General features: G+C 41.6%; 8 protein-coding genes across 8 annotated transcripts; 5 read left to right on the forward strand and 3 right to left on the reverse strand.

Annotated features, from left to right (window-relative positions):
* Positions 1-368: 368 nt before the first annotated feature.
* On the reverse strand, positions 369-1,329 carry EAF01_004202 (uncharacterized protein; the record flags this gene model as incomplete). The annotated part of the gene is made up of 2 exons (XM_038912456.1): positions 369-713; positions 763-1,329. 2 exons carry the CDS (start codon positions 1,327-1,329, stop codon positions 369-371), a joined length of 912 nt encoding a protein of 303 aa, XP_038772140.1.
* An 8,063-nt stretch (positions 1,330-9,392) lies between these two features.
* On the forward strand, positions 9,393-11,409 carry EAF01_004203 (uncharacterized protein; the record flags this gene model as incomplete). The annotated part of the gene is made up of 8 exons (XM_038912457.1): positions 9,393-9,594; positions 9,677-9,873; positions 9,930-10,195; positions 10,255-10,360; positions 10,409-10,533; positions 10,585-10,905; positions 10,957-11,181; positions 11,238-11,409. 8 exons carry the CDS (start codon positions 9,393-9,395, stop codon positions 11,407-11,409), a joined length of 1,614 nt encoding a protein of 537 aa, XP_038772141.1.
* Positions 11,410-12,812: 1,403 nt separating this feature from the next.
* On the forward strand, positions 12,813-14,637 carry EAF01_004204 (uncharacterized protein; the record flags this gene model as incomplete). Its single annotated transcript, XM_038912458.1, has 2 exons — positions 12,813-14,539; positions 14,595-14,637. 2 exons carry the CDS (start codon positions 12,813-12,815, stop codon positions 14,635-14,637), a joined length of 1,770 nt encoding a protein of 589 aa, XP_038772142.1.
* A 1,305-nt stretch (positions 14,638-15,942) lies between these two features.
* EAF01_004205 (uncharacterized protein) lies at positions 15,943-16,882 on the forward strand (the record flags this gene model as incomplete). The annotated part of the gene is made up of 2 exons (XM_038912459.1): positions 15,943-16,335; positions 16,412-16,882. The coding sequence occupies 2 exons, from the start codon at positions 15,943-15,945 to the stop codon at positions 16,421-16,423; spliced, it is 405 nt and encodes a 134-aa protein (XP_038772143.1). The 3' UTR covers positions 16,424-16,882.
* Positions 16,883-17,973: 1,091 nt separating this feature from the next.
* On the forward strand, positions 17,974-19,233 carry EAF01_004206 (uncharacterized protein; the record flags this gene model as incomplete). Its single annotated transcript, XM_038912460.1, has 1 exon — positions 17,974-19,233. The coding sequence occupies one exon, from the start codon at positions 17,974-17,976 to the stop codon at positions 19,231-19,233; it is 1,260 nt and encodes a 419-aa protein (XP_038772144.1).
* Positions 19,234-20,323: 1,090 nt separating this feature from the next.
* EAF01_004207 (uncharacterized protein) lies at positions 20,324-22,762 on the forward strand. The gene is made up of 3 exons (XM_038912461.1): positions 20,324-20,593; positions 20,652-20,823; positions 20,874-22,762. The coding sequence occupies exons 1-3, from the start codon at positions 20,535-20,537 to the stop codon at positions 22,473-22,475; spliced, it is 1,833 nt and encodes a 610-aa protein (XP_038772145.1). The 5' UTR covers positions 20,324-20,534; the 3' UTR covers positions 22,476-22,762.
* A 295-nt stretch (positions 22,763-23,057) lies between these two features.
* Positions 23,058-24,561, reverse strand: EAF01_004208 (uncharacterized protein; the record flags this gene model as incomplete). The annotated part of the gene is made up of 5 exons (XM_038912462.1): positions 23,058-23,287; positions 23,346-23,596; positions 23,624-24,018; positions 24,092-24,111; positions 24,174-24,561. 5 exons carry the CDS (start codon positions 24,559-24,561, stop codon positions 23,058-23,060), a joined length of 1,284 nt encoding a protein of 427 aa, XP_038772146.1.
* A 631-nt stretch (positions 24,562-25,192) lies between these two features.
* Positions 25,193-26,778, reverse strand: EAF01_004209 (uncharacterized protein; the record flags this gene model as incomplete). Its single annotated transcript, XM_038912463.1, is given in 6 exon segments — positions 25,193-25,761; positions 25,815-25,957; positions 26,018-26,242; positions 26,346-26,453; positions 26,470-26,667; positions 26,773-26,778. 6 exon segments carry the CDS (start codon positions 26,776-26,778, stop codon positions 25,470-25,472), a joined length of 972 nt encoding a protein of 323 aa, XP_038772147.1. The 3' UTR covers positions 25,193-25,469.
* Between the last annotated feature and the right edge of the window lie 254 nt (positions 26,779-27,032).

Consider the following 27,032-nt stretch of genomic DNA (forward strand, 5'->3'; position numbering starts at 1 on the left):
ACTAGTTCTATCAAATCTTCGATCATTGGAACTTCAATCAAGCCAAATTCAAATACCGAGACTAATGCAAAGACCAGCGTCAAGACTTCAGATAAGCCAAGCTCAAGTGCTACTCCAAGGATCATTGGAATATCGCTAAACTTCATCACAAGATAGTCCACTAGGTCCCCCAGCACTAGCGATAGCTCTTTCCACGCACCCAGCCTTGATTGTCGTTGGCAACGTAAATCTATACTCCCTTGTCCCCATTCAATCCCCACGTCACCCAGGGATAATGGCATCGGATGCCTTCCCATCAAGTAGGGCACCACATCCACTTTCTTGCTTTTTCAGGGCCGCACCCAAATCGCTTTCGAAGCTGTTTGTAATTATCTGAAATTCAACCAAAGAGTGTCATCGTGCAGGAAACAGACTGCTCGAGGTGCCATTGGTGTTGGTCTTGGTGTCACCAATATGATGGAGGTAACGGTAGAAATGCTTGCTGTGAGCGACGCAGTGATCGTTGTTGTAGTGGTTGATTGCAAGGAGCCGTAATATTTCAATCCGGCTTCGATGACAGAAGGAGCAATAGCATCGTAATTGGTATTTGTAGGCGTCCGATCTATATCGTAGAAGCCAGTCATGATTGCTGTTGTTACAGGATAATGTGTTGTGTCGGTAGTAGTTGTTCTTGTGTCTCTGGCGCTGCATGCAACGGACTCCTGGCATTCATTCTAGCATCATCGTTAGTTGTGTGACTAGAGGAGAGTTTAAGTAGCATACCTTTGTTGTTGACGAATACTCTGTCATTGGCGAAGGGCCCCAATTACTAATAATCCCCGTACCCGCCAACGCAGTAACAGGATCATCACAATCATTATCGTCGTTGACATTCTCATTGTTATTGCTGTTATTGTTACCACCGTTATCGGGCCCACTAGATCCGCACCCTGTGACATAACCAAGGCCTCCACACTTAATAAGGGGACAGTCCCCCCAAAAACATCCGAGTGGACCGCAACCACCACTACAGCCAAAAATTCCACACCCACCGTAACAGGCAAACAAGCCGCAATGTGATTTGCAGCCAAATATCTTGCAGTTACGAGTTCCATGACCTTCGGCGGACTTCGTTGATTTAGGCTTGCCACTTGAGATTGTGACGGAAGGGATAGTTTTTGTTAGCGGGGGAATGACGATTGACACTGTTGGCAATGGCTGGATAGTAATTGGGTGTGGTGTCGAGAACCAAACACCAGCAGGTACGGCAGTGCTCGAACTTGAACTTGAATCTGGACCCGTGGTAGATTTCCAAGTGGTTCCTCCATGCAGGCCGCCCGCCGAAGTCATCAGCGCTGGGAATGGGGGTTGTGGAAAACGTATTCTGGAATGCGGGAATGGTATAAACAAATGAGGATGGCATAATACTTTACATGGGAAATATTTTATAGGTTGCATTGTGCGTCGCGTGCATTGTAATTGGTTGAAAATGGACCTCTGATATCGCGAATAGTGGAGCACTGATTGTTGATGTCACTGTTTGGAGTTCTCCAGTGGAAGAAAAGAGAAAATTTGTAGTCAGTAGAGGCCAAGTAACGGTGGTTGTCGTTCCCGGTGGAAACGGAGGGAGAACGAAGATGCAAGAAGGCTCGCAGGTCGTAGACAAATTGTCACTAGTCCCACTTCTTCCATCACTGCTTCCATCACTGCTTCCACTACCGGTCCGGATAGATAGACTAACATAGACTTTTGAGCTGCCGCCACAACCAGTTCTATTCTTCCCATTGTAGGACTGGAGGTCGACTGTCCAGTCCACCGTTTCACCAAAGTTGTACTATTTAAATAATGCCGCTCGAGCTGACTTGGATGTTTTTCGACTTTCTGTCACGGGGACACAGATTACCAAGCTGGGTGGGGCTCGAACCATCGGAGGCGGTAATACAGAGGATCTATGGATTAGCAATCAAGGAACTCTTATATCTGATGATCTTCACACTTGGCAGGATACTAAGGTATATCTATGATTCTACAAAGGAGAGTCCCTACATCATAGAATACAGAACCAAGGATAAGAGAATGTAAATAAAGGGAAGCTAGTGTAGTATATATAGTCCAGTATATACTGGGGGTTAATCAGAACATATAATTAGACTTAACCAGCCTTAAATATACATTATTACCCTAAATATTACATAAGTTTCATTCGGAATCTACTCGACATATACCTACCCTATTACAGAATGTGAAGGACGGGAAACTAAAGGAAGGGTATTTTAGTAATTTGTAGTCATTGATAAGGAACTAAAAGGAAGTTGGAAGCGAAGCTTTCAATTTATACGAAGAGAGTTAGTTAAAGAGGCTATTGTAGACGGTCACGTGCCATGGAGGGTTCGTACGCCCTTATATAGAACCTTGATATTTTCAATCCTTTTATTTGATTGGAATCCGACTGAGTTATATTTTTATATAATGATTTATAAATGAAAGAGAGATGATAGGGAGTGTTACACTGATTGTAATACTGAACAAGGGAGAAACTTCCTTTTACGTCTCTTAGACAATTATATCAGGGTGCCTAGCTTGCTTGACCAGGAGGCCACGTCGCTCTGTTAGCGAAGTGTTTGATAATTGACCGTTGATTGCTGTCGTATTCTTATATATCATATACCTTATAGGCGACTACATTGTCTAATCTAGGCATATATAGTTGGTATGATTAATATGATCAAACCTGAAGTGAATCTAGTTTATTATCTTTATTACTATCTATTCCCCGATCAAAGTGCCGAAGTTACATAGTCATTTTCCATGATAAAAATAATTAGGTGTCCGTGGATAATCTGCAAATACTCTGTAGATTATCCGTCCTAGATTCTAAATTGTCCCCTCCGCTGACAGATTGTCCTTGAACTATCCTCCAAGGCCATTATTCACCCTGTAAGTAACTACTCGTTGAGCGGCCTAATAACAAACTGAATCTCAGACAATGGAACGTTGATCTGGACCAGGACTTTGACGCCTTGCTAACAATTTCAAGTGAGTATTTTGTCAATATTGAATATTTATTTGTTTTGTTTTATGAGTGCCTAAACGTAGCAGTGTTGTAATTAGCATTTCTCAAAGGTGTTTTGCCAATGATTACTGATATTGTACATTCTTTCCGACTGAAACATCATGCTTTCTACTCAAAAATAGTTGTAATGTAATCGATTCGAGAAAGCCCTATAGGGTGTACCTGAGAGTTCAAGCGTTTCTCTTGGAGGTCAGCTCTAGAATAATAATAACAATATTAGTATTCTAGTATTAGTGGAAGACTTAGTCACTTTTAGCTTTAAGGGATAAATCGAATATATAGTATGAGAGTTGAATTGAAGACAAATTATAAGAGAGAGCTTAATTGAACTGAATCTGCTTGCTTTTTCTAGGTTTTCTTTAAGGAATATCCTAGGTTTATATAGTTTATAATAAAATTCTAATAATTTTTACACTTATAAATAAGATAGATTTAAATCGAATCTTATAGAATCATTTATATTATAAAAAGAAAAAATACAATCAATCAATTTGGTCTATTTTATTAATAATCTTTTATGTGATTTTATCACATTCTATTTCATTATAAATCAATTTGATAAGAGATATAACAATATAGTAATATAATGATATAATTTTATGATATAAAATTATATTATATATATATTAATCATCAATATATCGCTTAATTAGTAAGATATTAATAAGTGATTTAGTATAGAATCTCACAACATTAAAGTCTATCTGTGTAATTAAATTTCACTAGTTCTGACGGGCGTGAATCTGGCATGATTGCACTGCATCCCCAGGAGCCCTCGTAGAAATAGCCGCGCTTCGCAGTAGTGCGAGAAATATGCATCCATTAGGAGCAGTGTGGAATGCTAGCCTTATACAATCTAGATCGAAACGCTGAAAAAGAGTCTGAATATATTGGATTCCTAAACTTTATTGTATTCCAATTCTCTTTCCACATTCCAGATCTTTTTTAAGCTTCTTTTAAGCCTTCCCCAATATTCCAACCTTTTTCCAATATTTCAATTCAATGTTTTTAGTCTTTCAGTACATCCCTTATATAATTCACATGAATATATACAAAGCATCGTATGAAAAGCTTTCATACGGTTCAATATATCAATCCTGGAATAATATACTAGTCTAGACAGTCAATCTGCCTGACCAAGCTATTTTAAACCTGGAACTGTTAACATCCAATGAGTCACAACAATAGTTCCTATTTATGTAATCGATACTTACTTCCATTGTACCATAGTTGACAGTTTGTCATCTTTAGAATCCCGCAGCACTAACATATCAATCATGGACTGAGGCAGACACCTTCCAAAGAAGACAATTCGAAGTGTTCTGGAGGATTTACACTTCATTGGAAAGAAAGAGTAGTAAGGTTGCATCTACTGTAACCTTACATTACAACTGAATCCGCGACGACCGCAATGCAACCGTATTATTGGGCTTATGAAACCGAAGATATATGCTATAAATTAGCTCAAAATCTTATCTAACAGAAGAAAATCCAAGCGTGTTCTCTGAATGCTCATCTAGCAAGTTAATTCTTTCTATTAAACGTCTTCACGAAACGCCAGTTTGAGATTGAGTCAACTCGATGCATCGAAACTTGAAATAACTACGTGTTACTGTCTATGAACAAATCTTAGAACCCGATCGTCAAAACGAAGTTTCACCAGGCTTCAACAAATCGCACAGAAAATTAAATCAAATGGTGAGTTTAACAAATAGGATAGCTAAATGTAGAAGTGTCAAACATCTCACAAATAAGAGGACCCGGAAGATCCTGCTCTTGCTCCACGCCCAAAGTCTCCGCCGTCTAATTCCGGAATGCTCCTGTAGTAGGTATCAATTGATTAGATCTGATTAAATTTATAGGGGCAATATAGTTCAGCAATGAATCATCTTCGGAGTCAGGATCGTCACTAGAGATATTCTTGATACTAAAAAGTGTCACGTTAAGTTCCTGAGTAAGTCGTTCCATAAGCCCCAAACCAAATTGTGGCGTGAATGTGGATTCTCCGTTATTGCTTACAAGTTTGACGAAGGCTTTGCGTTGTTGCACTTCCATGTTGATTCCGTTGACGAAAATTGTGTTTTTGAAAACGTCAGTGAGGTCTCTGTTGGAGAGCCGGAAGTCATCGGTGGCGTTATGTATAAGGTTATTAAGGTTCTAGGGGAAGCAGTGATAGTTAGCATGATAGAAAGTAGTGTTTGAAGTTTTGGTGAAACGTGCAATCGTCACTTCTCGCCGTTGATTTGTGGTACCAAATAGATCTGCCGAAACAACAGTTGATAGGACAAGAATCAAGGAGATGGCAAGTCGGTTGAGTTTCATATTGCTAATCATTATGTATATGATAGTCTTTGTAAGCAATTATGATTGGTCTTGCCAGTTGCTGCACCTAAAAGCAACAATGCACGTGGTCTCCTAACGAGTTAGAACTCAAGGGGGCTCGAAGTATTGGAACGAGTAATTCAGAAGCACTGTTAGAATGCAATCAAAAAGCCAGAGATGTATGTTCTTCTTTATAATATGTTGAAATCCCACACATCGAAAGAAGCTATTGGGAAATGCGAATCCTACACTCAAAATATCGTCTAAACTATATTCTCGTTAATGGCAAACCCCAAAAGCTACCAGTGATCAATCATAGTTAAACTATCTTGGGATAAACTGATCTGGTCTCATTTGCTGCGGTGCAAATCAGCTGTGTGTACCGCAGTACTGCAACACAAACCTCTTGGTACTTCAGTGGTTCATCTCATAGAGTTCAAATAACTACCCCCTTTGAAAATCATTCTTTTCTGTTCTAATTCCGTTTTTCCGGGACTAGTCACTTTGTAATTAACTAAAAATCGTGATTTTAAGATCAAATCTGTTCCTAAATGTTGTGTGCTGAACTAGCGCAAATTCTATGATCAACAATGACTATAGGGTTTGAATTATATTCCAACCCTAGGGTCCAGAGACGCAACAAACAGTAAGCCTACATCAAACAGATATGAGGAAATTCGGCTCCTTCATCTAATCCAATTTCTAAAGCATAACCGCTGTCTTGACGTTGTACGCTAAGACACGAAGCAAGTGTAATGTGAGAGAAGATTCAACAGAGTGTGCCATATCATAACATGAAATTGAAGTACCTCGTTTCTCGTTCAGATGGCACAGTTTTATTTATTAGGGGTAGGTGAGGTACATTGTGAAGGTTAGCTACTGCTCACCATCATAAAAATATTCGTTCAAAATAAGTTGTATCTTAGGGCCCGTTTGGCTCGATTCTTGTATAAATAGTGCGTCACCAAAATCAAAGTGTACACATTTGATCTTCATATATATAATTAAAGTGTATACTTTTGAGTCGATTCATTTGGATCACTATCGATTTTTCTCAAAAGTGAATATTTCGACTTTGCACAAAAAGTATATCATCAAAAATTCAACAACTCGATTATAAAACAATTCGATGTATTTGAAAGTGTAAATCCTTATACGATTCATTATCTGCCTCTGAATCAACAGTCTCATCAAGTTTTTCGGTGTTATTAACCTCACTACCTTTTTTCTCTACAAGTTAAACACTTTTGCACTTTAACAATTTTAGTAAAAAATGCACGCTTTAACTTATACGCACATAGCCTAATATTTATACAAAGTGCCTGTCAAACGGGCCCTCAAACACTATATAAACATTTCTTTACTTCGATTAGTACTTTTGATGATTAAACCACCTTATGACACACTGCAAACATTAACACACGATCAGCAAACCAAGCAAGAAGCTATTCTAGCAAACTCAAAGTCTCCGTGCCGCACAAAGCCACTTCGCTAATAGCAACTTCTCATCATCGTCAACATACTGCTTTCTCCCAGATAAATTTAAATGCTCTCGAGTAGTGCTCTCACTACCTTCCTCTCAGGGATAACCCCATGTTAGGATGCGTGATTAGGGCTAGAAAACAAGCATACTGACAAAAGTCATCGCTTATTCTATTCAGAGTAAATAGCTACTCTCGCTACTCAATCACGGTCCATACTCGACATTATTTCACTGACTGTCAAGAGCAAATAAACCATCAAAATCAAAAATATAACATTCGCTACACATTTAGTATTGTGATTCAGATACATGTCAGCTTCAGGGTATTCTATTCTTATTTGTGAGAGTTTCATTCCAACCCTCCGCGCTCAAGAAAACACCTAAAATGACATCGATAAAAAGAGTGACTCTGCATAACGCCAACCGAAAAGCAAAGATACAAAAACGCTCCAATGTCTCCATCTGCTCACAAGCATCCAATAAACGAAAACAAATAACCAAACACAATAAACAAACCACCGCTCTCAGCCTCCCTATTTACTTCTAATGCCATCTACTTCCAATCCCCCAAGCACCAACTCCCCAGCCCAAAACCCCCGCATCAAAAGCCTCTCCTCACACTCCCGGAGCAGGAAACCCCCCCTTCCCCCCATCAAACCCACAAACCTCCAGACCACCCGGAACCACCCCCCACCCCCTGCCGACCTCCATGCCCTCAAAGCCCCATTCAAATAATCAAAACACCAAATCCTCTCCAACGCATTCACAATTCGTTTTACCTGAACCTCAAACGACGCACTCTGCGCATTAAGCGCGATGAGATTTCTTAATTTCTCATTGATCCCGCTGAATGCGCTTTGCACGTGATTATGTCCTTGAGTATCTGGTTTGGTGTTGGCGATGGAAGTGAGGAGTTGGTCGTTGAAACCGTGAGTGTCAGCTTGAAGTTTTACGGTTGAGAGAAGGGTTTGCAGGGAGGTGGTGAAGGTGGGGGAGTGGGAGCTGAGGGTGTTGAGGAGGAGGGTTGCTTGCTAGGAGGTGGATGGGTGGTTAGATGGGTTCTGGGGTTGGGATTTAGGGGGGGTTTACTTTGATACTATCATTCCATTCGCTTATGATGGTTTGGGGATCGCTTGGGTAGCCGTGTGAGAAGTTGCGATGGCGGAGACGCCCATAATCATTAAGGCGCAGATGGTAGCAAACTTGGTGAAATGCATGTTGATTATTTTGGTCAACTGAGGAGGAAGAGATGTTATATTTAAGAAGGATGAGATTGAGGATTTGCAACGAAGAATTCTTGGAGCCAATTTCGAACGTAAGAAAAATGAAGTAGTTTAGATGATCACTGCTAAAGTAAGTAAAGAAGAATTATATAATTGAAAACAAATAGATCGCCGCAAAAATTATCCATATGCATACTATTCCGAGACACCCATCACCAGAATCACCAACTCTTAAACACGATATATAAAACATATACTATCAGAATTAAATAACTATAGATTTCTATATCAAAACAATATATATACTATTCTTAACGAATATAAGCTTTTATACTGTAACAAGTTATTCAAATATTAAGGTGTTAATACTATTCTTAAATAGTAAACTAGAATTTAGATTTATATTTTGAGATAAGATATTTAATAAAGAAATAAATGAAAGTTAGAATCCATTACAGCTTTATTTAGGGCCATAAACGACAAAAAGTAAGACGACTGATATGAGCTAAGTATACTACCTAGGTATATACTGTACCGAATGTTATTCGCTTTCTATCCGCATTACATCATTATTCAAAACCAATGCAGGAGAATGAGTCTCAAGAAATCAGACTAGACCAAGTCAATACCAGAAAATGCGACGTAAAAGAAACTTGATTGATATTACTGCAGTGTCTAATTTGCAATATTCAACGTTGAAATTATTCTACTTAAGCTAGGGAGTCCCAGAGAACATTCTCTCGCGAAGTCTGATCTCTTTCCCAATATCATGTTGCGAGTTTGTTGCGTTTCTAAAAAATGATGCTTGACTTCACTAGAAAGTCGGAAGCTCCGATATTTGCGACAAGATAAGTAAAACTTACACCATTTTTCGCCTCGTTAGTTACCACAACTTGGAAAAGATTAGATACCAATTCCTTCATGGCATTTTGTGAACGAGTATGGCTGACATCAAAACCTCACCAATGAAGTGCTTCGAATATCTTATCTATCATCACGTAGCCTATGCATGGAGCACGTCATGAGGGGTACATTGAAGTTTTGCCCGCAATATAAATCGCAATCACTACAGAAAACCTTTTGGAGAAATTTTTAGCAATGTATATGGTAAAATTGTCGGCCAACGTAGGGTTATAAATACTAGGTAGTCGATGGTGTCAATGGCAAGGATCATATCGAAATATCAGCAGCCCGAACTTTCGAGGGTGTAGTTCCGCACATTTTGTATGAGATGATTTACATAAATCAACGGTACTTCTATCATATAGAACGAGCATTCATCGGCACTCTATCAATTCTTTCAACATTGAAGATGACTTCCGACAAAAATAACTTGGTTGTACATGGCCACGTGATCGACAATTCCAGTTCAGAAGAAGTGTCGAGCTCGATCATCAAGGAGGAAACAAAGAAAACGTGGACTAGTTATATATGGGATAGTTTGGATAAATCCCCTCAAGAAAGGCGGTTTTTGTTCAAGCTTGATCTGGCAGTTTTGACGTTTGCTTCTCTGGGTAAGTTTTGTTGTCCATTTCCAACGCATTTGGTACTCTCATAATGAAAGGACTTCCCAATTTTGACTAATCAACAATGTAGGATATTTCATCAAGAACTTGGATCAGCAAAATATAAACAATGCATTTGTCTCGGGTATGAAAGAAGATCTAGGTTTGTATGGAAACCAGCTCAATTACATGGTCGCAACATGGACTGCAGGATATGTAATTGGCGAGATTCCTAGTAACATTATACTCACTCGAGTACGGCCTTCTATATGGATTCCTACCATTGAAGTATGTACCAAATACCTATTGACGATGGTTGAGTATGTTAGCTGAAAGTCTTGCAGGTAGTTTGGACAATCTTGACAATGTGTATGTCGCGTTGTAATAACGTTTCGCAAATATATGCATTACGCTTTTTGATTGGTCTGGCTGAGAGCGGTTTCTATCCGGGAATGCAGTATATCATCGGATCGTGGTACAGGAAAGATGAGTTGGCGAAAAGGTCGTGCATATTCCATGCTACAGGTGCACTTGGATCAATGTTTTCCGGATATCTGATGGCTTCCGTGTACCATCTGGGTGGCCGAGGTGGTCTAAAAGGTTGGCAATGGTAGGAAAAGCGAAAGGGAGTATCATCAGCCTGCTGTGTGGTGACTAACCTCTACACAGGCTGTTTATAATTGATGGGGTCATTTCCCTTCCTATCGCCATAGCAGGATATTTCATTCTCCCAGATGTCCCAGAAATTGCCAAGGCGTGGTACTTCTCTAAAGAGGTTTGTGATCAACCAGCTCGTTGGTCTTCCTTGCTAATGAATCAATAGGAATTAGACTATGGGAAGAAACGCATGGAATTAGAAGGTCGGGAGCAGAGAAAGCCATATACCAAAGCAAAGATCACAAAGATTTTCTCGTCTTGGCATATGTATGCTCTTACCATCTTATATGTGTAAGACTCGAGTAATTGAATGTACTGTAGATCTAGCTGACATCCATTTAGAACTTTCAACAATGGGGCGAGCGGAGCGGCCCCAGTTTTTTCTCAATTTCTCAAAGACTCGAAAAATCCCAAGTATACAGTGGGCCAGATAAACACATACCCGACAGGTACTTCCGCAGTACAAATTGTGACTACACTTGCGTATGCCTGGACTTCAGATGCTGTTTTGAACGGAAAACGCTGGCCACCAATTATTTTTGGCGGAGCTGTGAACATTTTATGTTATGTTTCTCTCGCGATATGGGACATACCCATTGGATGGAAATGGGCTTGTTATTATCTCATGGGCTCCGGGTATGGCCTTTCTGGTCTTTGCATGGCGTAAGTTTCCACGGGCCTCATGTATATGTTGAAATACTGACAAATATTCAGATGGGCGCATGAAATCTGCAATAAAGATAATGAAGAAAGGGCAATAATTATTGCAACCATGAATGAGATGGCTTACGTTCTTCAAGCTTGGTTGCCATTGATTGCTTGGCAACAGGTTGATGCTCCGCAGTATCGAAAGGGGTTCATCACCATTAGCGTACTTTCGTTCATTCTTATTCTGACGGCGTTTGCGATCAGAGTATTGTGGAAGCGGGAGAAACTCAGGTAGGTAGCTTATGGATCGAAGTTGACTGTATGCATCGAGGCTAATGCAGATGTAGGGAAGCCAGACATAAAACGGCTGAGTCATTGACAAGTAATAAAAATAATGAGAGACTATTCGAGGATGTTGAATCGAATATGGGTGTGGGTAAGGCTTTGGATTTGGATATTCGAGAAGGTAGCATCCCTGGTCCACAATCCAAAGAGCACAGTTCTAGGATCGATGAGTGAGCAACGCTGTTTTGATATTGGCTTCACTGGAGAGATCATAGCGCCACCTCATCTATCACAAGACTAGGTACTCCAATCTGCTCTTAACAGCGGGTGCAGTTCGGCTGTGGCATCAACTGTGCGATTGCTTATTGAAAAGCATGACTGCCCGCTGTTGTCGCGAGACATCTTCCGATCGGATGTTTGGCCCGATTGTCTGTGAACGGCACATTCTTCTCATGGGGCCGACTGTCATACTTTACAGATAGTACAAATGATACAGTGATAGTGTACAGTATTCATGACTTCCCAGCTTCATCACTCTGTCGTGAATGGTGGGTGATATTTAGTCGTCATGGTTGACCAAGATTATCATTGTTCCTATCGATAGAAGTGGTTCTTCATGAGTCGCATGTGGTGGGGTGAAAGATCAACCAATGAAAACCTGACATCTCGATGAAACGACCATACCCATCAAGACTGAGGAGGAACAAAGCCTTTGGATGATTAATGAATGAAGTAAACTCATATAAGTTAGAGGAATCTATCGAGGGAGCGAAGAAGGTAGAGAGAAGTAACGATTACCTCCTTACTATCATTATCATGTGATCACGTCGTAGATCCAAGGACTGGTCATTCATATAATTGTTCATATTAATTCTCCCCCCTCATTCCCCTCTCTCCCTATTAAAAACTAAACTAGTTATATAATTACTTATATTAATTCTCTCTCTCTTTTTCTCTCTCTCTATTCCCTTCTCTCCTTACTAAGAACTAATCATATAATTATTCATATTAATTCTCCCCTCTCATTCCCCTCTCTTCTCATTATTCAGACCAAGAAGAGAGAGTCTTCCGTCTGGGGTGTATAACGTACCAAGAGCTTGTCATAATTCTGCCCATAACAGGATCATTCACCGCCTGCTGAAACGACGCAGGATCTTTTTCGGTCCAGTCTATCAAGGTGGGATGTGGGAGAAAAAAAAAATCCTAAACCTTCAAAATGTCGTCAAAGTTATCTTCTGTTCGCAGGTATCGGCTCAATTTTCGACCTTTCAGTCACCATCAATTCCATCGGGATTGATTGTGTTTCTTCCGTTTGAAATTCAACTTACAATACAATCATCGGGTTCTGACTTCTCTCAAAAGAGTCGTATTGGAAAAGTCCTAAGAGTAAGTCCGTTCTCCTTATCTTACACGTTCGCGAATTTGGACGTCACGCTCTCTTCTATGAGTTACACCACGCTGAACTTCCTGAACTTGTTCCGGCGACAAATACGAATTGTTACACTCATAAGCAGTATTCTGCGAGTCCAGTGGTTTGAATTTAAATGCCCTCAAATTTGTCTTTTATTCCTTATCAGCAAGGGAACTAACGGAGTCGACATAGAATTCATATAATTACTCCATTAAACTTTTACAAAATGTGCGGAATTCTCGGTTTGATCTTGGCCGCATATGACGACCCCAATTCTACTACGGCGGCGTCGCAAATACACGAAGCTCTTTACTATTTGCAACACAGAGGACAAGATGCCTGCGGAATCGCTACATGTGCCGCTGGAGGCCGAATCTACCAATGCAAGGGTAACGGTATGGCTTCAAGAGTATTCCAAGATGGATCTCGCATTCAGGATCTCCCAGGCTTCATGGGCATCGGTCACTTGAGATACCCCACAGCTGGCAGCAGTGCTAGTGCCGAAGCTCAACCTTTCTATGTCAACAGTCCTTATGGAATTACCTTTGCGCACAACGGAAACTTGATCAACGCCCCAGAGCTCAAGCGTTTCCTCGACTTCGAAGCTCATAGACATATCAATACCGACAGCGATAGTGAGTTGATGCTCAACATCTTTGCCAATGAGCTCAATGAGACTGGAAAGGCCCGTGTCAACGAAGAAGATATCTTCAAGAGCTTGGAAAGAATGTATGGCAGATGTGTTGGAGGATGGGCATGCACAGCAATGTTGGCTGGGTTCGGCATCCTCGGTTTCCGCGACCCACACGGCATTCGTCCCCTCATCTTGGGTTCTCGAGTAACCGAAACAGGAGCTAAGGATTATATGATGGCTTCTGAATCAGTTGCTTTGAAGCAACTTGGATTCAGCGATCTCGTGGATATTCTTCCTGGACAGGCCGTCATCATCAGAAAGGGTTCCGAACCTCACTTCAGACAAATTGTTCCACAAAAGAACTATGCTCCAGATATATTCGAGTATGTCTACTTTGCTAGACCCGATTCTATTATCGATGGAATCAGTGTTCATAGAAGTCGACAAGCTATGGGAAATAAACTCGCCGATACAATTAGCAAGGTTCTTGGCCCTGAGGCAGTCAAAGAGATCGATGTCGTTATTCCAATTCCTGAAACCTCCAATACATCAGCTCAGAGTGTTTCGAAACGTCTCAAGATACCTTACTGCGAAGGATTCATCAAGAATCGCTATGTCTTCCGCACTTTCATTATGCCCGGACAAGGTGCTCGTCAAAAGTCTGTTCGCCGCAAGCTTAGTGCAATGGAGTCTGAATTCGCCGGACGTACAGTTCTCTTGGTTGATGACAGTATTGTCCGTGGAACGACCAGTAGGGAGATTGTATTGATGGCCCGTGAGGCAGGTGCAAAGAAAGTCATATTCGCTTCTTCTGCTCCACCCATTACCCACGCTCACATTTACGGTATTGATCTTGCATCGCCCCAAGAACTTGTCGCACATAATCGTGATAGATATGCGATTGCTGAACATATCGGTGCGGACGAAGTAATTTATCAATCATTGGAGGATTTGAAGGCAGCTTGTGCAGAACTCTCTCCTCGCGATCCCAAGACACAAGAATTTGAAGTTGGTGTTTTCTGTGGTACTTATGTAACACCAGTTCAAGATGGTTATTTCGAGCACTTAGAACAAATTCGAGGTGAAACTCGTAAGATGAAGGTTTTGGAAAGTGCGAAAGAAGCTGTTATTCATGGGGTAGCAGGAGAAAAAGAATTCAATCTCATCAGCCAGGGAGCAATAGTGGATTCAAATGGTCAGGTCGTCCCCGATGGCAGCCAAGATCAGGCCGGTAATGGAAATGAGAATGGCAGTGCGAGACCCAAGCTAGAGTCAAGCGAGTCAAGCACACCTTCGGTCAGAGATCGTCAAGATATCAGGCATGTTTACTCGCGATCGATACTTTATCCTGGACAACACACTGACTTTTGATAGTTTACATAACTTTGCAAGTGACTCCAACAGAGATTACAGCTGAAATTTTTGAAATTCAGAAATAAATTTCAACTTTAGCAAACTTTTAGATTAGATAAAAATGTGGCGCGGCTTTTTGAATTTGGCTACTTTGGTCAGATTAGCGATTCAACGAATACCATAAGAGATTTCGATGTATACAATCAGTGCTGCAATTAAATCATGAATAATCATTGCGCGACTCGTGAAGTGAAAGAAAACTCTGTCAGAACAATCTCAGCATGTGCCTCAAACTAAATGTTTTCATTCTATGTAATTTGTTGCTAGACCCTTTTGCATACACCGCGCGTCAGTCGCCGGTATTCTTGCTTCTCATACACGGTTTTCTTCCTTTACTGTCACAACTAATTATAAGACAGAAAAACAGATCCTTTCAGCGCCTCTCTCTATTCATATGATCCGCTTGAACGCGAATAATTGTTATAGAATGTCCCTTCTCATCACCGTATCCGGATTCCAATCAAGTACACCGTCTTCAGGTTTCTTGTTTCACTATTAGTGTTATTCAGTCAACGAAATACCTTTTCTCTTCTGCATCTAGCCCACATGGTGATAATTACTGCTAACATCTCTTCATCTGTCTCATGCCAGGATTGGGTCCAGATAGAGTAAGCTCGAAGTAGGTGATTACAAGTGCTCGCTTAGGTTTTGGATAGATACTAGGTAGGTAGGTACCAACAATTACTTTTTTATGGCGATGCAGAACCAACAGTTGTGAATATTGTTTGTCTCACATCTCGCATGTTCATTCGTACTTCGCCTCATGACTTCTGGATGTATCTGGGGAGGGGGGCTTTTTGATATATTGCGAGGTTGGGATATTGGATCCTGGGAAATGTATGGTGGAGGCATGTAGGAAGTTTATTTGTGTATCGTTGTTGGATTGGCTTTTGATGGTGGTTTAAGCGCAGGGTTAAGATTTAATGCGGAAGGCTATGAGAGTTGGTTTGCTGGGATGGGAAATATTGGGGATGAGGCGTTGGGCTTCTGGATCTTGGGGACGGCATGGGAGAGATCTATGAATAGTTTCTTGATGAGAGTTGGCTTGGTTAGAGAGTTTGTGTTCTTGATCGATGGCGCTGAGGTGGATGTTTGTTTTTGGTTTTCAGTATGCATTTCTCATGGTTATACAATGATGGGTTTTCTGGGTGTGATATTCATGGTATAAATATCTATGTTTCATCCCCCTCGAGAATCTCCATTTCAACATCAAACAGCCATCTTTCTCATTTCTCATCAGATCAATCTTATATCTTACATCTCTTCAATTCCTCAACTACATACTCAGCTTGTTAACCATCCATTAGCCATGCATTCCATCCTAGCACGTTCTCTCGCTCTCTTGAGTGTTTCCACCTACTTTTCCACAGTATCAATATTGCCACAAACATCTCCCGATCTTCAAAATGCCTTGGGATATAATATCGCAGAAGCAACTTTCTCTCCTTCTACAGTAATAGATTCCAAGACTTCCCTAGCAACATCTGTTTCTACAATTCCTTCCGATAAATCATCGTCCACAATTCCACTCAACCAACGCAGAAACACCGACACGGAACACAAAAAGAAACTTCCCCCACGCAATCTCGGTCCATTTGGTCAAGAAGGATTCAACCTCGCTACATATCTAGATACCGATCTCAGCAACACCGTTGTCGCAGTGACTTCTCAAATTCTCGCTCCAGTGCCTTCAATTACTTCTGTGAATACTCTTACATTGCTCCCCAAATATCCATTCCTTGCCTTCATCAAAAACTCAAAAGTGCTAATAAACCCAGGACCCGAGCTAGAGCGAAAAATTCCTCATTCCCACAACCACCATAACTGTTCCCGCTTCTACGATTTATTACACCGAAGCCACAGTAACGATTACCCAAACAACCATTACAATTACCGCCAGGGGAATTGGTACATTTGCAACCCATTCTCCCATTTCCCAATTACAAGAAAATAAAGTATCAGCACCACCGCAAACATTCCACACAATTACTACCGATAGGGCGTCTACACGCGCTTCTTCGATTCCTGGTCAAAGAGAAGGAAAACGTGGGCTTGAAGAAGAGAAAAAGGCGTGTGAAGCGCTGGGGGAAGAGGAAGTGCTGGGTTGTTTAGAAGCGGAGGGATTGTTGGTGCCGTGGACGACGAGGATGGAGGTGCTGGAGGGAAAGACGATGGTGATGGTGGAGGTTAGTGTGGGGACGGGGTGGGGAAGGAGGGCAATGGAGGCGAGGGCTACGGGGAGGGGGTAGGTTGAGGTTGGGATGAGGGGGTAGGTGTGGAGATGGAGATTTTCTTTTTTTGTTCGTGTGTTTTAGCCGCGGATTCGGGGTTGGTTGGGAAGGGGTTGAGGGAGTTGCGTGAAGGGGGTGATGAGTGAAGGGGTGGATGAATATCGATAAGCGAGAATGACAATGTCAAGTTGAAAACTGGTCTGTTTGGAAGTTTGGAGTACTCATGAGGAAAAAAGTAGCACAAGTTCGTCCTCTTTAGTCGAGGCGTTGCTCTTGAGAATCGAAACACGAATCCTGAATCATCAACAAGTGTGTCTCGTGCAGATTTTGTCACTATGTGAAAGAAAGTGAGGAAAAAATATCAAGCAAGATCTCAAGCCGGTTCATTGTGCTTTTCCATCGCGCATGAGGTTTGTTGATGATACGAAATCTTTCGTATACTGGTGAGCGTAGCAGACTAAGTCTAGACGAGGAGGATGTTGAGATTTCTGGGCTCCAATCCATGGAAGAGATACGTCTCAGTGACCACATTCTTAAAACCTATACATTGTGGAGACAGAAAGGTTCCATCGGCTGATTGCGCAAGATAGTCAGAAGAGTGGTCACTAGCAGGTATCGGATATTCCGGATTTGCACAATAGACATGAATGAGTCTTTGATGCGTGAGAGATTTGAGCAATATGAGTATAAGTTGAACGTTACTATCAAATTGGAAAATGAAGGAAGTTCCTTTACTTTCCAATTGAGAGGCAGATTAATATTATCGACCGTCCTGTTCAATTCCCCAAGACCTTTTGTTTGTTTGTTTGCTTCGAAATTGTTGATTTCAAATATCAAATGGGTTTAAAGCACTAGAAGATAGTCTGGATTATGGAACGAAGATATTTGCGCCTTCCTTCACAAGCTAGCGGTGATCGGTCCTTTCTTGTCGTTCCTTCTTCACTCGTTTATAAATTGGGTGTATTTCACTCTTCTATCTCCCTTTCATTTCCTAACCACAACACATTCTTTAATTTTAGTCTTCATTCGCGTGCATCGTTCTCTTTTACTTCTGAATCATTGAAAAATTATCTTTATATATTCTTTTGTATATCGAAAAATCCATAATCATGACACCAACAAGTTCAGAACTTTTTAATTCGAAACTCTTATGGCCAAAAAGTCAAATCATCAAAGGTCTGGGACGAAGCACTCTAGGATCAGACCCTCAAAGGGCAGGCTCTCTAGATTCAACTCCTCTGATATCAACCCCTCCAATGTTGGACCCTTGCAAAGCAGCCTTTCCAACATCAGCCTCAAACTTGCTATCAAAGCCCAAATTAATCAATGTCGCATCGCGACCAATTCCCCTAAGAACCTTAATCACCCTCCTCAACTACGAACGCGTAACTTCGGATTGGCGATTTGAAAATTTCAGTCTTTACCATAGCTCAGAAATGGAAAGTAGAAAGTTCGAAAAGTTCGACACAGTGCATACAGAGGGAGTGCGATGTTTCTGCTACGACGATAGTCCTTACCCACCAGACCAACAAATATGGCGACAAGCTACCTGCAGAGTACATCCTGAAGCACCTCCAGAAACTCGACGACTAAGTTCTTCGCAGCTTGAGCGCGCATTTTATGAGTCTCGGAATGCAGAGTGGAGTTTTGGAGTTGAGTTGATGTATCAACTTTTCTTCAAGTTTTGTGGGCAAGGTCAGCAATTGAAGATTCAAATCAGCAATGAACAACCAGTTTTGGTGGATGCGTCTGATATGCACGTATTGCACTTTCTTTTGATACATCCGAGACATCGGAATCTCAATGGGAAACATCGAGCGACAGACGGTGTCTTTCACAAATTGATGTTAGGCCGTCGCAAAGGAAGCGTTCTGGTATTTCCTCCGCGGCTGAAGGACATGAGTCCACCGGTAAACGATAAGAATCACACTACTAGATTTGAAGATTGCTTTGTGGTTGATATGCTACATATGCGATATGGTAAGAAGGGATTATTTGAAGAGCCTTACTTTCTAGGCAATGGTAGACAGTGGCAAAGTTTTATGTACGCCAATGTTTGTGAAGGTATTATAGATTGTGGAATAGAGCGACCCTGTTTGGCAAAGAACCGAGGAGAGTGTTCTGTGCGGACGTGGGATTGGTTTTACACACATTCACTGAGAGCCTTTCATAGATGGATAGCGAATGACCAAAACCCAAATTTTCTATGGTGCCACTATTGTGGAATCGGAGGAGCAAGATTTATTGGATGTTGTGGAGAGGGAGAGGAAATGACCAGGTATTGTAGTGAAGAGCACAGAGAGAGAGGATGGGCGTTACACCGGTTCACTTGTAAGAACAAAGTCATAGATTTGTGGGATGTGGACTAGTGTTGCAAGTAGGGTGGATTCAAACTCTAAAGCAAATTTAAAACTTGTAAGGAGTGCGAGAAGAGTGGGAAGATAGTTGAGTATTGTAGTTCAAAGCAGCGAAATAATGGGTGGCAGTTACACCAAGTGTCGATGCGAACGCAAGAAGTATCCCATGAGTTAGCGGGGGGAACTCAAGCGATCGGTGAGAAAATGAGAACATTAAGTCGACTGCTTCAATAGGGGAACTACAACTCAAGCGTATTTGTTTAGGGAACAGAACTCTAGCCAGCGTCCAGTAGTTTTACTTGCAAATATACTACACATTTCCATCTTGAAGTTGTTGTGAAAACATATTGACGTCTGAATACTTTTCAAAGCAAAGCGACATGAAGACACAAGATATGATTCTCGTCTAATTCGTGTTCTCCAGATGAGATGCCAAATCCCATTGTTTTGAGATACAATGAGACGACGGGTATGATCTGACGTATATTTCTAATCTTGCCCTTACCACCAAGGAATCACTCTCGTTATTGGAAGCCACAGTTGCCTTCCAAGTACTGATTGGAGAGAGCGTGGTTTCAAGAGAATTCTCCCATCTCATCCTTCCATATCCTATCCTTGTAGTACAGAAATGCCATTTATTATTCAGAATTCCCAAGAAATTGTGATACCTACCAATAGATAGTGCGGTTGTATGCGTAGTTTCTCGTCCGTAAGCGTGATATCCAAACACGATCTTCATGATTGGAAATCGATATCTTTAGTAGATATCTCAAAGCATCAGTTCGTAGGTACTAATGTCTACAACATCAAGAAACACTATGCAGCCTACAATACTTCGTAGGATGAAATGAACACTGGGATACTTGATTTACCGCCATGCTTGGATGAGTGGACATTATTCGAAGCGAGAAACACGGCATAGTACTTCAAAGGACTACCCGATTCAGTAACACGAGGCCCCTCGGTCCGTGTTTTGCATATAGCCTAAGTTGTTGTACGTAGGTTGTTCAACGTTGTCATCTTTCGGGGTCTTGTGCGGAAGGTTCCGTGGTGACACTAGCAGGGATTAAGCTCTCCCCAGAGATTTGTTTGGGCCATCATTGCGATGCTACTTCTTCCTTTTCTGAGAAGGTTGTTGTTCTTTGAAAGCATGCTTTGAAAGGGTTTATTGATCTTGGGGTCGTATGAATTGATCTGCTGTATTTCTTCTGGTCAATGGGCACAGTGCTGGATATCCTTCATTGAAAACAGGCCACCGAATCGGCCAGCATTTACCAATTTCCACCGGTATTGCTTAGGTGCAATCGACCAAAATGGAAAGAGACCACCCCCTTCCAGATGGACCTTTCGCAGGTTGGAAGCATGGAGATGTGTAAGTTGAGTTGGCGCAGAAAAATTGGAAACCATTGCTAATCTCAATGTGTGTATAGTGAGAAGCTCATGTTCACATTAGCCGCTGGAGCTACAGCAGTTGTTGGATGTTTTCTCTACGGAACAATTCGTTTCATTGAATGGTATAATGCGGAGCCAATTCTACGCTATTCTATTGCTGAGCTCAAGGCACCAGAGGAGAAGAAGATTTTGGAAAATCCGAGCATCAAGGTTCGTGGGAACAAAATAAATACAGGAGCAATGACGCTGATGATATATAGTCCGCCGAATCCTCAAATATCCAATGCTATGCTCCAGCAACTGGACAATTCCTAGGATATGTCACACCTTCAACGCCTGAAGATATCGATAGAGCAATTGAGAAGGCACAGGTCGCACAGAAGAAATGGGCGCGAACAACATTTACCCAAAGACGACAGGTACTACGATCTATGATGACATACATATTGGATCACCAGGATGAGCTTTGCAAGGTCGCATGTTTGGATTCAGGCAAAACCATGATTGATGCCGCATTGGGAGAAATCTTAGTGACTGTAGAGAAGCTAAGCTGGACTTTAAAGCATGGCGAAAAGGCATTGAGTCCTTCTCGAAGACCTACGAACTTGCTCATGATGTATAAGAAGAATACGGTCCAATACGAACCCTTGGGAGTTGTCGCTGCTCTAGTCTCTTGGAACTATCCTCTTCACAATTTGCTTGGTCCAATAATCTCTGCAATATTCTCTGGAAATGGAATTGTGGTGAAAGCATCCGAAAATACGGCTTGGAGTGCACAGCATTTTTCTCTTGTTGCAAGAGGAGCATTATATGCATGTGGTCATGATTCCAATCTGATTCAAGTTGTTACATGTTGGCCAGATACCGCAAATCATCTTTCGTCACATCCTGGGATCTCTCATATAACTTTCATTGGTAGTCGACCAGTCGCCAAATTGGTAGCTGCGGCAGCATCTAAACCTTTAATTCCAGTCGTTGCCGAGCTTGGAGGGAAGGATGCAGTCGTTATCATGAATTCCGCAGTCAAAGATCTTCCACGCATCACCGAAATCCTCCTTCGTGGTACATTTCAAGCCGCTGGACAAAACTGTATTGGTATCGAACGAATTATTGCTCTTCCAGACGTTTACGACAAAATTGTCGCAACACTCGAGCCACGGATTCGAGCTCTTCGCGTCGGCTCTGCTCTCGACTCTACAGCAGAATCGCCAGTTGATGTCGGAGCGCTTATTTCTGATGCTTCATTTGACCGACTCGAGAAATTGATCGCAGGAGCCGTCTCAGATGGAGCTCGTCTATTGGTTGGCGGTAAACGTTTCAATCATCCAGTCCATCGCTCCGGACATTACTTTAGTCCTACTTTAATCGTCGATGTCACCCCTGAAATGGCCATTGCGAACGAAGAGTGCTTCGGACCTATTTGCGTCGTTATGAGAGCCAAGAACCCTGAAGATGCCTGCAATATCGCAAACCAACCTGATTTTGGACTCGGTGCATCAGTCTTTGGATCCAAAGATTGGGAATTCAACGCTATAGTCAAGAACATCAAGGCTGGTATGGTAGCTATAAATGATTTTGGTGCATATTATGCAGTTCAATTACCGTTTGGCGGCGTGGCAGGCAGTGGATATGGAAGATTCGCTGGCGAGGAGGGCTTGAGAGGACTTTGTAATATCAAAGCTGTCTGTGAGGATCGTTGGCCATGGTCTCCTGCTTGTACTGCTATTCCTCCTCCACTTCAATACCCGATTCCGGATACAACAAAGGGCTTCGCATTTACGAAGGCAGTGGTGGATATTGGGTATGGAGCTGGAGTGAAAGGTAAATGGAGGGGAATCAAAGTCATGTTGGGGATGAATTAATACGAGATAGAGTAGTAATAGATGGAATGGCGGGCTGGCTATCGGCATGGGTGGAGGTATTTATTTAAGGTGGCAAGTTTTTGAGTTAATATCATATGCAAGATACCTTTATGCGAATACTTATCATGTACATTTGGGATAATGATCTTCGCAAGGGGAGAAAGAGGGAATAGAAGAACCCAAACTAAATCAAGAACCGAGACAAACGTATATTGTTTCCAAATTGTTTTCATGACTGGGATTCTAACAATGGAATTCGCTTCACTCTATGCAAAGATTCTCTCGTTACCTAGTGGTGAATACCAGTGCATGGCCGACTCATGTAGTAAGCAAAGTCTGATAGAGCAATGAACGAGACTTTCCACTCAGATTTCGCGCAAACCAAACATCCAATTACAAACTCGCTTCAAGTCTTGCATACCTCATGTCATCAAACTTACATTTAAATGATTTCGACCAGATCTGTTTACAGGATATGTTTTCGGTCTCTAATCATTCACGTTGGTTCCATCCTCCTCTCCAGCTTTTGAGCTTAGTATGCGTCAAATTTTCGACAGAGCAAATCCCATTGATTTTGAAATATTACAGATGAATCTCGATAACTGGTCCATTCCACTCATGTCTCCCCAATATAATATAGTATATTACACTAAATATCATTACGGCACCAGTAACCAAAGAGCTATAGTTCATGTTCGCTGCAGTAACCGGTGATGTAAAGGGCCAAAAACTGAAGAACAGAATAGTAGTCAAGTAAAGACTAGCAAAAGTGCTGTTGATAGTACCGAATACTCCGGGAACATGCCATGGTCCTATTGATTTAGTTCGAGTTAGTTTCCTGACACTGCAATGGAGAGAAGATTATCTTACCCCAAACCAATTGAGCACCTGTAGTATTTACCAAAGTTGGTCCATCGGAGATATCTGTGAGTTTTTGAAACCGTCCAGTGAGTCGACGATATAGTAGAAGAAGCGCGCAGATTAGATAGGAACTATAGAGACCCGCTACAGATAAAGATACAACGTCGTTAAAGTCGGTTGCGGAGCCGATATTGATCAATGCAAGTAAGCATGAGACAACGCATGTGATGGCAATAGACCATAGTGGAATCGTAGTGCGACTATCAACCTAGATTAAGATACAAAACCGTGTTAGTGTCAAATTAGTTGTAGTCCACGAACAATTCGTAGGATCAAGAGTGTATGGACTTTTGCACACCCACCTTTGAAATAGTTCTCCAGCCAGGTACACCATGATCTCTAGCAAACGACCAAAGCATACGGGATGTCGAAGCGAGACTGTCAACAGTAGCGCATAAACCACTAGCGACGCCATAGTTGTCGACCCACTCACAGATCTTGTCGCATGAAAAAAAATCTCGATAAATGGGTATCCAGTATTTGTCGATAAAGCAGCATCAATATCTCCAAGACAAAATAGAATAGGTATTATCATTGCTAATCCCATGCTTCCGTTTAGTATTATGCTCAAGATGATGGATCTGGGTACGACTAGAGATGGATTGCGGATTTCTTCGGACATCTGTGGAGCTTGTTAGTCTCCTTTGAAAATCTCGCTAGGCATTATTTAATGCCTCGTTTAGTAGATTACTTACGTGGAATGCACCATCCGCACCTAAGGCAAAGTTAGCACATTATCTTTATACCACCATTATCCAAAGATATTCAAAAGCTCACCAAGAAACGCAAAAAAATTCCCAATCAGCCCAACAAAAAACGAAAGTCCCTGACTCGACCAATTTCCTTCATTCAGCCACCCCGTCACATCCTTTGCCGAATCATGCGGTGCCAATATAACCAACGGGATCAAGATGCTAAAGAAACCTAAAATATGCAGTACCAGTATCAAACCTTTTAACTTCGGCAACAAACTACTAACCACCGTATTAATAAAACCCGCCAAAAATATCGCCGCCCAGTATAACAACGTGTCTTGCCACGAAGTTTCAGACGCCGCATATGAAAGAACAGTCAAGACAATCAAACTCTGGATGATAGTCCCCGTGAGATATCCCCCCGAAGCAACAAGACCTTGCCAGCCCGTCACCGTCAACCAGCCTTTCATGTAGCTCAGAAATTTCGAGCATCGACGAGGCGCAAGCATAGAAACTCAATGATAATGAACACCTGACGTAGGAGCCATCGAAACGAGTTCTGAGAGGGTGAAAAATACAGAGAGCTTACCAATCCAGACGAAGAGGTATCTGTAGATGATTCCGGCGGGTCCACCGTTTTGAAGACCGTGAGGCTTCCTTCACAGGTTATCAGGATGGTGCAGCTGAAGCCGAGGATGGACATGAAGGCGAAGTTTCGCTAGGGGATGTTAGGATTTGATGAGGCATCTTGGGGAAAATTGGGTGATGAGCGATGTTTGGAAAACTACAAGATTAACAGACCTTCAGAACTGGCTTCTTTCCTCATCGTTTCAAATATCTCAAGAGGAATTCTCTCTTTTTTCTTCCTCGAAAGACAATGAAGAATGAGATAATTTATCGAAACGATATGGTTACGGAATTAGATGGTTACAAGCTCTCACAGGGGTCTAATGAAAATGCTACATGTGTTTTTTTATCCATCCATGGAGTTGCACCTGCACATCGGCCAAGTCGTTGTTGTAGACTGGATTTAGATCCCTGATACATATCAAAATACATATCTTTCCTGAGCACTAGTCCGGGGGTTGCTTTATAGTTGAATGTTCTTATGAAAGAATCCAATTATGTTGGTATTGAATTTGATACTGATGTCGTGAGACTTTCTTCTTTACATCTAATTTACATCTGATTTACATCTGATTTCCAAGTACGAGGTTCGGCTATGATTCTGGATTGACTAAATTCGCTCTGTGCATCCCATAAATTTCCCTCATCAACCACTCTAACAGTATTTGATTGAGCAGTTGAACGTGCCGGCGCAAATTCTGACAGTTTCTGGCTCTCTAAATTGCCCCTACTCGCAAAGCCTAATTTCTAGCTAATCATGATTCTTATCTTTGATTTTTTTGATTCCTCGAAGATCAGATGTTTTGCGATTAAAATCGCGATCATCTTCTGCCGCCCTGCTAGCTCGTCGACGCAAGTTATCCAACCGTAACAATCCCGATTCTAGACTATCGAGAAACGTCTTCGAATATGGAACACATGCTGTGATGGTACTAAGGGACTGCACGATTTGGTTGCAGATTGTTGTTCGCCAGGGATCAAAAGTTGGATCATGTATCCTTTTATTCGAATAGAATAGCTGACAGGACACAGCGGCAATGACACTAAGTTTAGTTTAGTCAACTGAATTTCAAAATTTCCTTGTACTTATACTGACCAGATACGAGTACCAAAGATACCTATTAATGTGAGTTTCCTACTCCAGGTAGTCTGTATGTGTAATGCTATGAATATTATGAGCAAGATTAGACTGGCGTCAGTCACAATATTGACGATTGCGCTATAATTCCAAAAGGCTATCTTGGTCAAAGAATGTCAGCAAGAGTTTGAAAGCAAAGGCAGAAAGTAGAAAATACTGACTTGGTTGAAACATTCGCCACCTATACTATCCCACACCTCTGAAGATTGACACTGGAAGGCAATAGCCAAAATAGAAGTGATAGCCCATAATGATATCACAATCCCAAGAAATTTTGTCGCTATTCTCTCAGCTGCGATAGGTGTGAAGTCATATATGAACATTACTATAGAAATCTTTGCAAAGAACAAGCTTGCGATATAAAGTATACTTGCCGAATATTGGGCCTAAAATACTACCGATTAGTTTGGTGTATTCATCTTGAATCGTGGTTACCTACTTTCAAAATCGTTTCTACTTGCCCGTCTGTCAGTGTGTCGAAAACTTTACCAAGCCCATTTGCACATTCAATTGCAATCGCAATTGTCTGGCCGATGGAAAAAGCCTAAGGTCAACTGTCAGAACACTTCCACGTTTTCTCAGAACTTGCTTCGCTCCCTATTGATATTATTACGAAATGATCTTGCCATTCAAATTTCTCCGAAATAGCCAACTTTGTACCTAAATGCGCACATACTCCCAGAGTTGAGGCAGTGATTGGAATCCACAAAAATATCTGCACCAAAGGCGTCTTGTTGGAACTCGTTATAAGCGCCTGCGTTTGATTCACGCCGGAGGCCAAAAGGGGGAGTGAATAGGAGAAGAAAACGGGCTGCACAATATGGTTTGAAATGAAGAATCTTGTCAAAAGATGAACGAAGAAACAAGATAATCTTACAATCTGCTCTGGTCATGCTTGTAGGCTATGGTTTCTAACAGTCATCTTAAGATACGTAGGTGAACGAAAGACCGGGAATCATGACAACACTTGTTCCATGAGCGATGGCATTCAAGTTTCAACATTACGAATGCTAACGGAGGTTATGGTGACGCTCCTAACAGTTGGAAAACGTCGGCCTCATTTCCATGGAACATGGTTGTTATGTGCGACTGATAAATGCAAATCTTGATTTTCATCCATTGCGATATGGTAAAGTTCCTATAAGATTGTTATCAACAGATTCAGTTAACACAACA

This window comes from Botrytis porri (genome assembly GCF_014898465.1).
Source record: "Botrytis porri strain MUCL 3234 chromosome Unknown BPOR_005, whole genome shotgun sequence".
In the NCBI taxonomy this organism is placed as follows: domain Eukaryota; kingdom Fungi; phylum Ascomycota; class Leotiomycetes; order Helotiales; family Sclerotiniaceae; genus Botrytis; species Botrytis porri.